Source organism: Mastigoproctus giganteus, chromosome 10 (genome assembly GCF_048544385.1).
Source record: "Mastigoproctus giganteus isolate SK-2022 chromosome 10, ASM4854438v1, whole genome shotgun sequence".
Taxonomy (NCBI): domain Eukaryota; kingdom Metazoa; phylum Arthropoda; class Arachnida; order Uropygi; family Thelyphonidae; genus Mastigoproctus; species Mastigoproctus giganteus.
In genome coordinates this window covers 129,628,330-129,646,969 of record NC_143584.1, presented here as the reverse complement: position 1 = coordinate 129,646,969, position 18,640 = coordinate 129,628,330, and the positions used below count along the sequence as shown (strand labels likewise).

The 18,640-nt window shown below is 38.2% G+C and overlaps 1 protein-coding gene across 8 annotated transcripts in view; it reads left to right on the top strand.

Annotated features, from left to right (window-relative positions):
- The window catches only part of LOC150079283 (ubiquitin carboxyl-terminal hydrolase 48-like), a 955,076-nt gene that overhangs the window by 331,767 nt on the left and 604,669 nt on the right, over positions 1 to 18,640 (top strand). For all 8 annotated transcript variants that reach the window (XM_090382262.1, XM_090382266.1, XM_090382265.1 and 5 more), the window contains one exon: positions 8,294 to 8,369. In XM_090382262.1, the coding sequence (XP_090238388.1) occupies positions 8,294 to 8,369 (76 nt within the window). The remainder of the gene's footprint in view (positions 1 to 8,293; positions 8,370 to 18,640) is intronic.

The window sequence follows — 18,640 nt, the reverse complement described above, 5'->3', positions numbered from 1 at the left end:
CTTTATAAGCTAGAACAGGTCGGAATCACAGGGAAAAATCCTTAGATGGATAGCAGGATGGTTTTAGAGCAGGAGGAAGAGGGTTGTGATAAATGGTTATTCCTCAGATTGAGTTGATGTAAGAAGTGGGGTTCCCCAAGGATCAGTATTAGGACCATTGTTGTTTTTGATTTTCATAAATAACATTGATGAAGGGATAGAGAGCGTGATGTCTAAATTTACAAATGATGTAAAGATTGGTAGAGTAGTTAACGATTGCTGCCAAGCAGAGCTATCTTCACAATGACCTAGATAGACTTCAGAGATGATCAGAAAAATGGCAGCTATGCTTTAATCCAGAAAAGTGTAAGGTATTGCACCTGGGGAACAGTAACTCCAAAATAACTTATACACTTGGTGGATTTGAACTAAAGCCAGTAGTGGAGGAAAGGGACTTTGGTATTATGATACGGTCAGATATGAAGTTCTCCAAGCATTGTAGATTGGTTGCAAGGAGAGGCCCATTGTGTCCTATCGATGATCTATCGAACTTTTGCAAGTAGAGATAGGGACGTGATAATCCCATTATATAAGGCTTATGTTAGACCACACTTGGAATACTGTGTTCAAGTATGGAGACCACACCTAAAGAAAGACATCGAGCTTCTTGAAAGGGTGCAAAGACGCACCCTTTACCTGGTGAGATCGGCAAAAGGGTGTCCTTATGAAGAAAGACTTCGAATATGTGGGTTGCAGAGTTTGGAAACTAGACACCTTAGAGGAGATTTGATTGAGGTGTTTAAGGCTCTGAGAGGCATAAGCAAAATGAATAAGGACAAAATTTTCACAGTTATAAATGATTCTAGAACTAGGGGTCATAATTTCAAGTTACAGGGGAGTTGTTTAGACTGGATTGCAGGAAGTTTTACTTTAGCTAGCAAGTTATAAATTACTGGAATAAGTTACCTACATGGATGGTAGAGGCTGATGTCTGGGGAAATTCAAAGGTCAGCTGGATAATTACCTAAGGGGGGGAGGGAAATGCATAGGTTGTCCATTTCTTTTTCTCTTATTAATTTCTTCTTATTATTATTATTTTTTCTTCTTATTATTATTAATTTGTTATTATTATTATTATTAATAATTTGTTTTTATTCTTATTATTTTATTTTATGTATTTTTTTTGTATGGTGCAACGTAAGCCATAGGCTTCCTTGCACCATGTGGCCATTACTAATACTAATACGAAAATCCTGAAAGCCACCTCAATTGGGGAAATCCTGTCACCATAAACCCACATGAAACTCTGAACTGTTCATGTGGTTTCATGAGAGATCTGCTGTGAATTTAAAAGACCAAGGAGTGACAGCTGTCAAGAGTATGTAAATGCAATAGGATGAATCTCGTTCCTCATTCTTGAGCCTCATTGAGCCTCATTCTTACATTCAACACCCCATGGCCTCAAAGTTCCAAACTTCCCAATATGAATGTACATTCCTAATCCACTGAGGTGTTTTAAGTGTCAGAAGTACATCTGCTCACAAACAACCTGTCATGGTAACATGGTAACCCTGCCTGTGCTTGATGTGGTGCCAAAGGCCACGAGAAAAAAAGAATGTTCAGCACCAAAGACTGTTCAAATTGCCAAGGAGAGCACCCTGCATGCTCTCAAGAATACCAGCAGTTAAAAGGAAAAGAAATAAATTGAAACACTCAAAAACAGAACTCAACATTTCTTACCAAGATGCCCGGAAATGCATCCAACCAGTAAAGAATGACAGGCTGTGGTATGCCTAGTAGGTTTCTGGGAAGTGTACCAAAGGTGTACAAAAGATGACCATACCACCATCAGTCATTTACTCCCATTACTTGCTATTTACTAAGGTTGAAATAAAGCTTCCAAGAAGGACCAACCAGCTTCCACTCTTATATCTGTGTATCGTAATGCTCCACCAGTAACTAAAAGTGATAGAGATAAGATCAACAAATCTGAAGTACCTGGCATGTAACACAGGAAAACATGGATATCGAGGTAAAGGAGACACCAGATGATTCAGTCTTGGAACCCTTTGCCAAGGAAGAAATGAACATGGGACAATGTTCATACTTCCTGAAAAAGATAAATCCAAGACTGACAAAACTGAGTGCTGAGACTTCTGGAGCCATCTAATGGATCCACAAAGCCTAAATAATGGCCAAATTCATACAGTGGAATTGTTGTGGATTCTGATGGAATGTCAATGACATCAAGGCTCTCCTCCATAGGCACAAGCCAGTGTGCCCTTTTTTTTGCAGAAGACACATCTAAAGCCAAATGAGGACCCTACTTACGTAATGTCAGCATGATATGTAAAGAGAGAATAGGGAATGGATCTGCCCACTGTGGAGCTGCCATCCTAGTAGGTAACCATGCCCCTTTCCAAGTAATCCATATTACAGCTACCATAGAGGCAGTTGCCATTTGCTTCTTTGTAGGATTTCTTATAATAATTTGCTTAGTATATTTGCCACCGGGGATCAACATCTCCCAGACAGACCTTGATGATCTCTTTGCACAACTGTCTGCTCCTGTGCTTTTCTTATGAGATCTTAATGGACCTAATACCCTGTGGGGTAGTGCAGATACTAATATAATAGAGTACATTCTCGAAAATAATTACTCTCTCTCTCTCTCTCTCCCCCCCCCCCCCAAATGTGGGAACAAACACCTTTTCCATATGCCTATTCATACATTTACTGCCATTAACCTATCTACTCTCCTTCTCTTCCTTTGTTAAAAAGACTAATGTCAGCCATCAAGGATATCTCAGTGTTAGTTTGATAAGGCTGACTGGAATACCTTTGAACATCTGGCACAGTTTCACATCATAAGAGTCAACCAGCAGCCCACCAGTGATGTAGTTTCGTTCATTATAGATGGTGTCCAAGGAACAGTAGTTGCAATCCCAAAAACATCTACATGGTTTCCACCATTTCCAAAACCTCGATGGAATTCAGAAGGCACAGCAGCTAGAAAAGCCTAAAACAAGGCATGGGGGATATTCCTCTTATATCCTACCACAGAGAATTTAATATCCTTTAAATGTGCATGTGCACATGCCAAAGCATGCTCTTGATGCAAAGATAAGCTAAAGGAAATCTTGGATCTATTTTACTTCCATAACCCAGGCTGCTAGCCCAAAAGTAGTCTGGGATAAGATATGGAAAATGAAAGTAAAATATCCACCATGCTCTTCAGTGATTCTAAAGCACAATGGATGTCAATTTACAGATCCACCTGCAGTTGAAAACAAGGAAATATTTGCATTTGCAAAAATCTTTGCAATAACATCATTCACCACAAGCCCTTTGCACAGGAAGAATTAAGCAAAGCACTCATTCTCTCATGAGCAAGAGGGCCAGATGACATCCACTACGAAATGATAAACCACCTTTCAAGACAATCTAAGGGATCATCTTCCATATAAGGAACAGAATCTTTCTTGGCAAAGAATTTCTGGATTCCCTAAGGAAGGAAATCATTCTTGCCTTCCCAAAACCAGTTCAAGATCCTAGAAATCCAAATAACTATCATCCCATCGCTCTGACAAGCTGTTTGTGCAAGGTCCTGGAAAGAATGGTTAATTCTTGTCTTATATGATATTTGCAACAAATGGTCTACTTTCCAGTACACAGTGCAACTTCCAAAAATCAGATCCACTTTCGATCATTAATCAGACTCGAAATGTACATTTGTGATGCTTTTATTAAATCCAAACATCTGGTAGCAGTTTTTTTTGGATATTGGAAGCATATAACAGAGTTTGGTGATTTGGCATATTGCAAAACCTCCATAATGGTATTTGGAGTAATAACTTACCTGTTTTTATTAAAACTTTCCTTTTTAATCACCATTTTCAAGTTCATTTAGGATCCACACTTTCTCAAGAGTGTTGGGGCCCAAGATGGATATTTCACCCGGGACTGAAAGAAGTCTAGGTACGACACTGGTCAGAATCATATGTGGGATCAGCTCTTGTCTTCCCACACAAAACAGTATCCAACAAGATTTCACAAGGAACCAGCATATATATATATATATTTTATTATTTTTTTTTTTTCCAGCATATATACCACAGAGTTCCATGCAATAGAAATAGCCCTTGATCACATTGAAAGTCATGATTACCAAAGGTATATGATATATACAGATTCGTCATGTGTGTTACAGGCTCTATTTTCAGTGAGGTATATCCCAATCCTTCTCCAATGTTTTTCTTTCTGTAATCCAGTCTAAACCTTTTTTCTCAAATTTGAATTTATGGTCTCTTAGTTCTGGGATCATTGATAACAAGAACATTTCACCCTCATTCATTATACTTTCATCTCGCATAGCCTTATAAACCTGTATTTGAAAACAGTATTCCAAGTGTGGTTTTACAATTGCTTTTTACAGTGGGATTATTACTTCTCTACTTCTACTGTTTTTAGTTCAAGCCAAGTGTATAATATTTATACTATTTTGTAATTCATGCAATATGAGGGTCAGTTATTGTATATGTTATTTTGGGGTTGCTATTCCCCAGGTGTAAGAACTGTCATTTGACTGCATTAAAACTAAGCTGCCATTTTTTTTTTTACCATCCCTGAAATCTTAGTCATCCTGAAGAAGCTTTTTTTTAATGATCAGTTACTGTACTGATCTTGACATCAGCCATAGAAAATTAAAAATAACAGTGGTCCCGTACTGATCCATGAAGGGAGGGGTACCCAACTCTTACATTAGCTCAATCTGAAGAGTAGCCATTGATCACAATCCTCTATTCTTGCCCTGCAGCTATCATGTGATCCATCTAGGGATTTTCCCTGTGATTCCAAAATGTTCCAGCTTATACAGTAACCTCTCATGTGGGATTGAGGGAATTGAGTCAAATGTTTTGCTGAAATCCAAGTAAACAATGCTAAAATTATTACCTACCTCATGAGTGACTTTGCCAAAATAGCCTAACCAGGTCGGTTAAACGTGATTTTTCCTTTACAGAACCATGCTATGTTTCCATCAGAATTCCATTTCTGTCTGGATGATCCTGTATTGCACATCTTGATCAGCCTCCATGACTTTACTGCTGTCAGATTGACCATTTCATTGTTAACATTCCTAGAAATGCCCTTGTGTATTGGCAGTACATGGCACTTTCTCCAATCCAAGGGACTTAGTAGTAGCATATGATACAAGGAAGTAAGCTTATACAGCATCAGCCAAGGAAAAAAAAAAAAAAACACCCTTCCCATTTCACTTATTCATTTGCTCCAAATGTTTGTCTGGTATTAACTTGAATTTATTTAAGCTATCAACTTCCACAATGACAAAAATAAAGTTTGTTCCAGCAATCAACCCACTTGTTAGCTAAACACAAATATCTGCTCATATATTCTGCAACTGCCTTTCCTGAATTTAAATTTATGCCCCCTCAAATGCATAATCTGAGCAAGAGGAAGAATCCCATCAGCATTGAACTTGCTCAAACTGTTCGAAGCCTTATACACCTCAATAAGATAACCTTGAAGATGCCTAGTCTCCAGACGATACAATTTGCAGAACTTAAGCCTTTCTTAGTAAGGGCATCCTTTGCCTCACCAGTCTCATTGCCCTTCTCTGTACTCATTCCAGCAGCTCTACTTCCTTCCTAAAGTGAAGCGTTCAGACCTGTATGTGGTACTCAATGTGGCCTGACCATTGCCTTATACAAAGGAATAAACACATCCTTATCCCTGTTAGCAAAGTTCCTGTATATCATTGACAAGACCCCATGAGCTGCTCTGGCAGCCTATCTGCACTGCTCTGAAAACTTCATATCTGACTGCACAATTACCCCTAGGTCTTTTTCATTCTCTACTACCCTGAGTGTAGTACTACACAGTTGATACATTACTCTGGGTTAACTGCCCCCCATATGCAGTACTTTTCATTTGTCAACGTTACACTTCGGTTGCCACCTCTCAGCCCATCTGTCCAACCTTTGTATCATCTGCAAACTTGGACATTAAGTCTGATATATCCTATAAAGCGTTTAGGGCTAAAGCCTCAAGCTATGAAAAAGTCTAGACTATGTATAAGTTAAGTGCGATAGCATCATTAATACATAGCCAAATCTGAATTAACTTAAAACGAAAGGCAGCATCGTTTTAAGTTACATCTCATATTGTGAATGCCTTCACAATGAGTTGCCATGATATTGCACTACTTCAAATAAGTAACGCTTCACCTGAGGAGAAGACTGTGGTGGCATCCATCTGAGAATAAGTAACATTAGTCTTCTCCTCAGGTGAAGCGTTACTTATTTGAAGTAGTGCAATATCATGGCAACTCATTGTGAAGGCATTCGCAATATGAGATGTAACTTAAAACGATGCTGCCTTGCAAATATTCTGTTAATTCAGATTTGGCTATGTATTAATGATGCTATAGCACTTAACTTATACATAGTCTGATATATTCTCATTAATACCATTGATAAATATAGAAAATAACAATGGTCCCAACACCAAACCTTGAGGGACTTCACTAATAATATTAGTCTACGAAGAGCAGTGTCCATTGATCTCAACTCTCTGTCTTCTCCCACTCAACCGTCCTCTCATCCATAGCAGAAACTTGCCCTTAATGCCATACTGCTCCAATTTTTGCAGCAGTCTTTTATGTGCAACAATATCAAAAGCTTTCCAGAAATCCAAGTATATGATATTAAAATTATTTTTTGCATCCAGTTCCACATTGTAGTATCCAATCAAATTGGTAAGACAAGATTTCCCCTTAACAAACACATGCTATGTCTGACTATAACTGTAGTCTTATCTAGATGATCCTGCAATGCTTCTTTAACCAGTGACTATTATTTTTCCTGGAACAGAAGTTAAACTAACAGGCCTGTAATTACTTGTGTCACCCTTTGAGCTCCCTTTGTGAATTGGGGATACATTTGCACATCTCCAGTCTGTGGAGACCTCACACAAATCCAAGGGTGCTCTCATAATTATAGCTAAGGATTTGCTTACTTTCCTGCCTCCCTTAATATAACTGGATAGATCTCATCTACCCCAGGTGCCTTTGTTATGCCTAACTTTACTAATTTATCTTCCACTTTCCTCTCAGTTATTACAAAATCATTTAGTTCCCTGTTAGAGTATGAACTTCTGGCCTTCACATCCCTACAGAATTGCTCTTGTTAGAATGTAGATGTGCAAAATACTCATTCAGTTTGTCAGCTACCTGAGCAGGATCACCAAGAGTCGAAACAATTGATATCAAGTGGACCAATCTGATTGATCCTGTTCCTTCTAGAGTTTACACAAGTAAAAGAGTCTACTGTTTTTCTTTGCATCCTTTGTCCAAGATTTCTCGTAATTACCTTCGCTTGTCTAACCTCTTTTGTGGCTTGATTACAAATTAACTTATATCTATCGTAGGCTTCTGTGTCGTCTGATAATTTATATGTATCCCATGCATTTTTCTTTTCTGCCATGAGTCTAATTAGTTAATCTGACATGCATTTAGGTCTAAACCATTGAATAGTATTTCTTAGTTGGTATGAAAAGCCTATTAGCTTTCAAGATTAATTCCTTGAATGCTTCCCATTTAGAATTTACTGATGGTAACATAATCAGTTGGCCCCACTGTATAGAATTGTGAAAGCAAAATCCCTTCTCTTTATCCCTGATGGTAGTTGCATTGTTAAGTAAATCCCACATAAGTTTTTTTAAAAGTTCTAAAAGGGAGGAGCAGCTTCCTTTGCAATGTTTGCATCATGACATAATAAACAGGCAAAAAAAAAATTGGACATTACTGCCTGTGTGCATGCTGCTTAAGATTCACTTTCAATATGACATATGGATACTACCTTCATTATGTGATTTTTTATTAAAAACATGAATTTGTATGTAAGCCTTAAGGTTAATGTTTTTTTTTTTTTTTATAAAGCCAATTACAAATGATTCTTTATATCAATATGCATATAAATTAAATTTTACATATTAACCCTGAGTCAGACATGCCAAATTTTGAAAAATCAGCAAACAATAAATCAGAATTTAAAATTTTTTTTTGAAAATAAGACCAAGAATTTAGCCTGGTAGTCAGTTAAGTTAGCCACAGATTTAATGAGAGAATAAATGATTTATTATGTAGATTGTTTTTTGTTTTATTTTCTATTAGTGAAAAAATGATGGTTTTGGTTTTCTGTGGGTTAAAGTCACCTTTATTCTTATTTAAATTTGCATTCATGCTGTATTCATGGTGAAATCTCTCTAAAAATAACTGGTTTTTCTTACCAAATAGGAACAGAATGTGATGGCAGGTAAAGCTCGTCAGTCAGAAATAAGAACATTGTATGAAATGCTTCCATTCAAAGAAGGTAAGAGTTGCTTCTTCAATTTTACAGGGCAAATCTTAATTAAGTATATTTCTCTAACAGATAATTGTAGAAGATAAATATGAGTTAAAATGTCTAAGCAACATCGCTTATGCACTACATGGACACAAATTTTGTGATAAATGTAGTTAGATAAATAGTAGTAGCACCATTCTATCTCCTACATGTTAAAATAACTAGTTACATTTTACTGTTTTGTGTGTTCTCAAAGAGGAAGCATAGCAAAGTCCTCAAGTATGTGTCTTCCATGACAGTATAATGACTTTGTTGCTTATTGCTCAGCCATGACTGATTATCATTGCATCTGGGAGGAATTCTTTATAAAGGGTTTTTAACTGAGGCTGTTGTTAGGTGGTCTCAGGCAGAAGCATAGAATTTTTTTATCCCATGTACATGCTAAGTTTGCATGTATGTGGGATGAAAATGCAATAGCCTAGAATACATGCAGTTTGCTGACCCATTATACTCACTTCATAGCCTTAATTGTCTCGGTGTTTACTTTATCAGTGCAATGAGTCTTACTCCTAAGTTTTATGAGCATGCATTAAAGAATATGCTTATATGCAGGTTATCACTGTATAGTGCCATAACAAGTAAAGAATGTGCAGTTAGTATGAATAAACATCCAAGTAGACTCAAAATCCTTGCACATTTCTCTCTATGTATTATCTACTATATGAGAGGTTAGTTATTTCATTTGAGGCCATTGACCACTGCATGTTGTAATTGGGATGTGTCAGTGTGCTTATGTCATTATTGCAACATCAAGCGATGGAGGGGCATTATGAAAATATAACACTTACATCACACTTACAAATTCACACTGTCATTTCAGTAATGATAATAATGATTTAGCACATATTCTGCAGATGAGGCCATTAACATATTTAGTTTTTATATTTAAAGTAAACTAAATACACAGAATAAATTGTAGTTGATTCTGTATAGCTCATTTGGACTTGATTCACTTCAAGGCACACTATTATAGCTGTTTTGTAGCTTCCTCCTGGCTTCTCATCAGTTGGTAGGTATCTTCACTAGCAACCTTGCCAGGTGATGAAACATATGCACACCACTAAATGAATAGCCAAGTGTGTGTGTGTGTGTGTGTGTGTGTGGGGGAGCAAAAATTCTCATTAAAATATTTAATGTTGTTTGTATGTATAATTTAACTCCTATTACAAGGTTGCATTGACGCAATGCAACAAATTAGTAAAGGAATGGGATACTATTTCAGTGCCAGATATTGAAATATTTTAAGAAAAGACTGTTCCTCTGCGTTATGTTTTTTCACTTTACTGTCTGGGAGTGCCTTGTTCCCTTCAGTGAAAGTGATGGCTTTGACTTATGCTCACTTTAGAAAACAGTTAGAAATGATATCATTATCTACAAATTGGTTAAGTTTAATAGTTTAATTTCTTCTTAGTTTAGAGTTGATCGTTTATAATTTGGTTCCATTCTAGCATTAAACTGTAGATTACCTTATTCTAGTGCATTAAATGCACTAAAATAAGGTGCAACTCCATTAAATTTCTGGCCTTTTTTGTAAGCCACATGAATCTTTGAAGGCAATTCTAGGATGATTGCTGAACCAAATGATGCAAGCATAGCAACCCATCAGATTTCTCAGAACATAAACCACAGTGAGTATTTCCCCTCTATGTGGGCACCTGTTAAAGTTGAGGGGGACCTCCCAGTGATGCTGCCGGACTTCCAGAATTACATCATTGGAATCTGGCAGGTACAGACATGCACTGCAACCCATGTAAACTTAGAAAGGGGAATCCTAGTGGGTGAAGAGCTCAGCCCTAATATACCACTTTGACCCCTGTTTCAACAAGACAGAGGTTCCGGAGTGGCTCGACTGGATCAGTCGGCAGGCGATTCTTATTGCAAGGGTCAACTGTATTCCAATAAGCCTCTCTCTCTCCATTTGATCCTGGGATGAGGTTGAGATTTATTGTAAATGTGGGTGGGTATGCTGCTCCTAAGGGAACTTTGCAGCCCATTCATGTATGCAGTACCTGCTAGTTCCTGAGCGGGCCTAGCCTCTTAAGGATCCATGGTGGTTGAGGTACTTAGGGCATCCGAAATTTTATTTTACTCCTATGAGTGATATAAATCTGGGGCCCCAAAAAAGGGCCCCCCCAGAAGAAACCAAGCACAGAATCGAAGTGATAATACTCAGAAAATCTCTTTAACAAGAGCCACAACTGAGGACACACTACCGTCAATGACACTGCATTTCCTCACTCTCCATTCCACTGGAGAGCAGTCAAGTGGAAAAATGGTGCCCTTTTTCATCCAGAAATGATCAAAAGGGTTGGCAGAGTCACCTAAATCCATAAAATGGCTGCATTCTGGAGACATTTTAGTCAAAGCCTCGAATACAGAACAGGCCGAAAAAATCCTGAAAACCAAATCGATAAGGGGAATACTAATCATCATAACCCCCACCACTCTGACTCTTCACACAGTGTAATATCAGAGTGGAATCTTCTTCATGTCTCCAAAGAAGAAATCTGCTCTGAATTGAAAGATCAAGGAGTGGGCCCCGAGTGCCAAGCGATAGGGACCAAGCAATTTTTCTTAAGCGACATATAGAGTGATCTTTACAAGTGATTTCATTCTGTTTCATTTCTAGCCCCTTTCTCATCCTCAGTTCACTGTAAGTGGTTCTGTCCTTAACAGATTTAAGTAAGAACCCAGGAAGGAAAACCACCTTTCTTTTCTTAACAAGAGCCACATTTCTTAGTACATTTATTTTCTTCACTAACAAACTAACTGTCCAGCCGCTTGGTCACTAGGTGGCACTGCTCCTGCCTCCCCGTGGAGGGGCAGGAAACCTGAAAGGAAAAATAATCCTTTCAGGGCTAAAAGGAGCAACAGTGGACTCGACAAACCAGGCTTCACCTGGAACTATGGATCTAACTGATCACAATTGGCAGCAAGATGATCCTAATCCATCTACTGCCAAAAGACAAAAGAAAGATGTGACCCAAACCATCTCTCCACTCTTTCTGATTTTCCACTCCCTAACAGACCAGCCTGTTAGTAAACTTTCTCCCTTTGTAATACAAAGGTGCTTAGAACATGTAGCTGGTCCACCGAAAATGGTTCACCACTTAAAATCTGGTGACATACTAATAGAAACAGCAAATCGTTCAGAGCTTCTTAAAACCAACGCTTTTGGTGGGATTCCCATCAAGGTCACTCCACATGCCACTTAAATTCATCAAAAGGGGTTATCATGGAATGAGACCTCTTAAACAGCTCTGAAGAAGAAATTGTACTAGAGTTACAAAACCAGAATGTCATTCATGCAAAAAGGATCCTTATTAAAAAGGGTGGAAACCTGATACCAACCTGCACTATCATACTTACTTTCAATACTCCTACTCTACCAACATCAGTCAAAGCAGGATACCTGAACTGCCAGGTAAAGCCATACATCCCCAATCCCATAAGATGCTTCAAGCATCTTACCCATTCCCAAACAGTATACAGAGGACAAACTATTTGTGCCACTTGTGGCTCAAAAGACCATAATGATAAAGAATGTCATACAGAGTCTCCTCGCTGTCCAAACTGTAAAGGAGACCTTCCTATTTCAGAGATTGTGGTATATGGAAGAGAGAGAGAAGCAAGTTCAGAAATATAAAACTGAACATATGGTCGTATACCAAGAAGCCAAAAAGCAGATACCATTACTTCCAGCAGTGAGATCATATGCAGCAGCAACTGCAGTACAGAAAACAAAAGTAACTGTAACACAGACTGACATCTCCATTCCACCTAACATCTCAATAGCGGACTGGGAACGTAATCTCCTTTTAGAAACAAAACCAAAAGTTGACCAGGCAATTAATACACCCATTATAATCTCACCAGATGCTGAAGATCCAACTCCAACAAGTTGTTGTTGTTGTTTTTATTTGGTTTTTAGGAGCATTAGCAACTAAGGCCATATTGCTCCGGGGATATGCGGTGGTTATTCCCTGACCTTTCCGCATCCTCCGTATTTGGTGGGCACAGGCTCGAACCCCAGTCTAATCAAGAAGCGTGTGCTACGCACTGCTGCTCCTGCCCACCTGGCTACGGAGGCGCCCCAACAAATACAGTCTGTCCTCGTATAGCACGATAGTTGCGTTCCTAGAAACCCTCGTGCAATGCAAAATCGTGCAATATAAACAACAGGCCCTATGGGAAAAGTAGGGTTAGGTGCCGACCACCCAAGATTGAACACACATTTGGAACCAAAACGTTACCAAACACAATAAATAATCGGGTAATTTTAATCGTTATAAAATACGTAAGTATTTTATAACGATTAAAATACGTAATAAAAATAATATATTATAATAAAGTATTTTTTAATACTAAAAAAGTATTTTTTACGAATAAAATACGTATTTTATTCGTAAAAAATTTATATTAAATAAAATAGTCCTAATAAAATACTTACGTATTTTATAATACGTAAGTATAAATTATAATACGTAAGTCGTAATAAAATATTGCTAATGCTTTTGCTTCTATCGTAAGAAAACTTGCTTTTTGTTTGATTTTCTATCCAAACAGATGACAGCCGTTCCATCTCTTCCAATTCTTGTGTCTTAATCTAATGGATATTAATTACACTTTGAGTTGTTCCCGCTATGAAAGTTGTTTTTATTTTCGCTGCATTCTTTGTAATTCTCGGCGTTGCCTCATTTAGGTCTGTAGCACGTGCAATATCACATGGTCTTTAATTTTGCTCAAAGCGTTTCACAATTTCGTATTTTTTCTCTATCGACAGAAGAGGACTGGCCATAAGCCTTACGGGGGAAACCACGGTGGGCCAGAGGCCGGTGTGATTTTGGCCATAAACCGTAGTATGAGGCCACTATAAATTTTCCCGGGTAAGAATTTTTGACCCAGTTCGCCTCTGTTTATCGATATATTGCTTTTTTTTTTTTTTTTTTTTCTCTCTGAATCTGCAGTGTCTTAGCCAGGACGCTTCCTTTTCACACCTTTTAAGTATTTTACTAATTTTTAGGGAATAAAGCACAATTACAAAACGAGGTGGCACGCTTGATACACATAAACAAAGCTGCGCGCGTGTAGCAACTGAATAAATAACACCGTAAAGGCCGAGATACACTATTAATTAACACCTCACATTTTACTAAAGCACATTTCTGGAGGTTACTACCATAAAACAATAAAAACAATTTCCAGTTGCGTTTCTGCTAGTGGAATCTGTTATAAACTGGTAGTAAACTCCATCTAATTGCATTTGCGATTATACCGATAGCTGGAATTGTGTTGGTTTTTACGTTATTATGGTGAAATGTGTTTCCCCTTCACTGATATAAAACACATAAATACATTTTCAGAATCTTCTTCATTCCTATCGTGTTGCGTTCAGTTGGGGTGATTCCGCGTTCGACTGCCATTTCTTGTAAACACAAAGGCGAATCTTGTATAAGCGAATTCGGTTCGTGTTATATAAGATAACGTTCCCCTATTTATAAATCGTGTATGATCGAATTCGTGTAATGCAAACACGTGCTATACGAGGACCGACTGTAGTGCAAATCCCACGAAATCTGGCGCCTCCGTAGCCAGGTGGGAAGGAGCAGCAGTGCGTAGCACACGCTTCTTGATTAGACCGGGGTTCGAGCCCGTCACCACCAAATACGGAGGATGCGGAAAGGTCAAGGAATGACCACCGCATATCCCGGAGCAATATGGCCTTAGTTGCTAATGCTCCTAAAAACCAAATAACAACAACAACAACCACGAAATCTGTTGAAAAATACAAAAAAATACTGACACTATGGAAATTGATGAAAAGGAGCTAGAAGACGAACCAGTTCTGGAACTTTACACAAATGATGTTATGGACAGTGGTAGTAGACCAAATTTCCCTAGAAAAGAAAAAGTCAAAATAGATCAGTGGAAACAGGCAGCACATTGTAAATCATTTGAATCAATAACTAAGTCCAAATAATGGTACACTTCTTCAGTGGAATTGTCATGGGATTCAGAGTAGCCTTAACGATATCAAAGATCTGATTTCCGTCTATAATCCTGCAAGTGTTTGTTTACAAGAAACAAACCTAACTCTGCACATAAATATTTCAATCAAGCACTACAAAATATATATAGGCAAGATCGTAAAACTACAACAACTACTCATGGAGAGTTGCCATTTTGGTTGACTCTAATATTCCATCCTGCCATATTCAGCTGCAAACATCCCTTGAAGCAGTTGTGATCCGCATTGTTATTGGAATTACCTTTACCATGGTTTCACTCTATCTTCCACCTAACCATATGTATACATTGCAAGACTTTGAGGACTTAGTTAACCAATTATCATCTCCATTCTGTTTAATGGGAGTCCTTAATGGGTATCATACCATTTGAGGCTCTCTTCATATAGACAAAAGAGGACAGATGATAGAAAAACTTCTAGATAAAAGACTTATAAATTTCAACTTTTTAACTCTTATTAATTGCAGTACATCATTTGTTAATAGGTGGCAAACTTAACATTCTTAAACACAGGTACTCACATTTCTGCAATTGACCTTACCATCTGTTCCCCGGCTCTCTATCCTATTCTTGACTGGTCTGTTTCAAATGATCCTTGTAACAGTGATCACTACCCAGTTGTTTGCCACCTATTAACAAATGATGTACCACAATTAATAAGAGGTAAAAAGTTGAAATTTCGTTAAGCAAACTGGGAAAAATACCAATGTGCTGCTTCTTTAGATGAGCAAACTATAAGGCAATGTGATATCAATAGTGCCATTACTTATGTTATAAACCAAATCATCTTTGCAGCAAATATTTCAATACCAAAGACCACTAATCAGTGCCACAACCATTAGCAATGGTGGAATGAAGAATGCCTGGAAGCAAAGAAAGAAATCTCAAAAAGAGTCCTGGATATCTTTTGCTAACAAAATTAATAGAAATAATGAAATTAGACAAATCTCAGGTAAGTATTCAACAGCACCTAAACTGATAATGAGCTGGAAAGGCCATAACATAACATCCAGAAAAAATTGCAAATTTACTAGGAGAAACCTGAGGAATTATCAGCTGCATCGACATATTGACCAGTCTTTCATTAATTTCCACATAACTCATGAGATTCCATACAATCAAACCCTTCACTATAAATGAGCTACATAAAGCTTTAACCAAATCAAAACAAAGCGCAGCAGGTCCGGGTGGAATTCACTATCAAATGATTAAGCATCTCACTGAAAATTCTTTTTGCATGATTCAACTGCTTTTTAATAGGATATACCTTGAGCGCACATATCCAGACTTGGCAGCATTTGTTTGTGTTGGCCTTTCCAAAACCAGGGAAGGACCATTCAAATATAAATAATTATCACCCTATTTCCCTTATTAGCTGTCTTAGTAAAACTTTAGAAAGAATGGTGAATGATCGGTTAACATGGTTTCTTGACTCGCACAATCTCCTTAGTCCGAGCCAATATGGTTTTCGGAAAAACAGATCAACACTGGATATATTGACAAAAGCCAAAGCAAACATCCGCAATGCCTTTCTCCAAAACAAACATCTTGTTTTGATATGTCTCGACATCGAAAAGGCTTTTGATACTACCTGGAGATATGGTATCCTACAGGAATTGCACAAATGGAATGCGAGGCTGACTACTAAAGTTCCTCCAGAATTTCATGCATAAAAGAACTTTCCAAGTCCGCTACCATAATATTTTGTCTCAAATATACATTCAAGAACAGGGGGTTCTCCAAGGCTCAGTCCTTAGTGCAACCCTTTTCACAATAAAAATAAGTCCTATCACAGAAGTCATTCCAGAAACAATGGAATGAGATCGTCTGCATATATATATGCAGACGATCTCACTATTTCATGTCACTTGCAGAATATGCAGACAATCGAGAGACAGCTTCAATGCACTATAAACAAAATAGACTCCTGGTCCACCTATAATGGATATCGACTCTCAGTACAAAAGACAGCGGCAATACACTTCTGCAGAAAATGAAAGATACATCCTGACCCAGAACTAAGAATAAGCAATCAACCAATCCCATTGAAGCATAGTATCAGACTACTAGATGTAATCATGGATCACAAACTAAATTTCCTAGAACATATAAAATATCTACGCACAGTGTGTGTAAACAAATTAAACATTTTACGAGCAATATCTGCCATGGGGAGCTGATCGTTATTCACTATTGCACATTTATCGAGCAATGATAAGATCTAGATTAGATTATGGTTCTCCCATCTATTCCTCAGCGAAGAAAAGTGTTCTAAAATAGTTAGATCCTATCCATCACAATGCATTACATGTTGTTTCTGGAACATTTCATATGTCACCTGTGTACAGTGCTGTCACCTGTGTACAGCAACTGCATGTGTTTATAAGTCATGCAACCCTTATTTGCATGACTGTTCAATTATTCACAAAGACAGAGCTGGGGATTGATCTGCCCATTGAGGAGTTACCATCCTTGTGGGTAGCCATACTCCTATTTCAAGCTATGCCACTTACCACCAACTAAAAGGCTATAGCAGTTCATCTCATAATAGGGTTCCTCTTAACTGTTTGTTTCATCTATTTGCCACCTGAGAGCAACATCCCCCAGGCAGACTTTGATGATCTCATTAAGCAATTGCCATCCCTTTTCTATTTTTAGGGAATTTCAATGGATGTAATACTCTATGGGATAGTGCCGACATCAATAGAAGGGGTCAGATTATCAAGCATATGCTTGAAACAATAGATCTGTTTATATCCTCCCCTCTACTCCACCCTATTTGTACTGCTTGTACATGGGAGGTAAACAAAAACATTTATTGTAGTGATCACTTCCCTGTGTTATCCTCCCTTTCCAATGAGAGACAGTTCCACGCTTCTAGTACACCACGATGGAAACTCAATCACACTGACTGGAATGTCTTCAGACATCTGGCAATGTTTAGTACCAACAATCAGCCAGGAGCCAATTAATGATGCAGTTATATACATCACAGAAAGAATCATCCAAGCAATGGCAGTTACAATTCGGGAGTCATCGACCTGGTTTCGGCAATTTCAAAAATCATGTTGGAATAGAGAATGCACAAAGCATGGTACATCAGAGTCAAAAGGAATCTTGGATCCATTTTACATCTTTTTTTCAGATGGGCTGCCAATCCCAAGACCATCAGGGACAAAGGTGGGAAAATGAAAGGCAAATACACATCACACCTTTTATCGATCCGAACATAATGAATACACAATTGCAGACTTAACTGCAATTGTGAGCACTCAAGGGGAGACTTTTGCTAAAGTGTGTTCGTGAACTTCGTATCTGCCGGAGATTGTGGACCTCAAACACAAATCAGAAAAACAGCAATTAAAGCTGATGAGGCTTTGATGCTTGCTTAAAACTAGCCTTTTACACAGTGGGAGCTGAAAGAAAAGTGGCACTTTCCCTAACCAAAGCAAGTGCTGTCGGGCCAGATGACATTTTTTATCAGAATCTATGGATCTCTTGCTTTGTCTCTATAACAGAACCTTTGAAGAGGAGTTTCCGGACTCATACCATTTAGCAATTGTCCTTTCCTTCATGAAACCAGGTGTACGTGGCCATCCATTTTTGAGCCACGATGGGAAAGTTTGTATAATGTGCATCAGACTGCCAATCTTCCTTTTGGTATTCGTGTCCATGCTCTATTCAGAGAACTTAAAATCAAGGTAGACGAGAGTGCCCAAACACCAAAACAGTTCCACCCTAGTGTGTTCATGTTCCAACATGTGACTTTTCCCTTAAAAACTGGGGAAAGTTAGATACTCCATCGTTTGTCTACCTGCAGCCTTACTCAGCAGCCGGAACATTCTGACCTTGCATCAGTTTACACAGATGCCTCAAAGTTGGGATCATATGTAGGATCTGCTGCTGTCTTTTCAAACACCACTATATAAGAGCAGATTCTCCCTGAATGCAGCATATTTACTGCAGAGCGGCACATTATTGAGTTAGTCTTGAATCACGTTAACATTAGCAGAGGCTTGTGATGAAAGAAAGCAAGCTTATATAGCATCAGCCAAAAAAGAAAAAAAAAAACAGTTTCGCCCGTTCATTCACTCCAAATGTTTGTCGTCTTCTGCCCTGAACTTATTTAATTTGTTGACCCACACTGCAACAGATGGATGTTTGTTCCAACAAACAACCACCCCCTGGTTAAAGGCAAATTTCTGCTTATC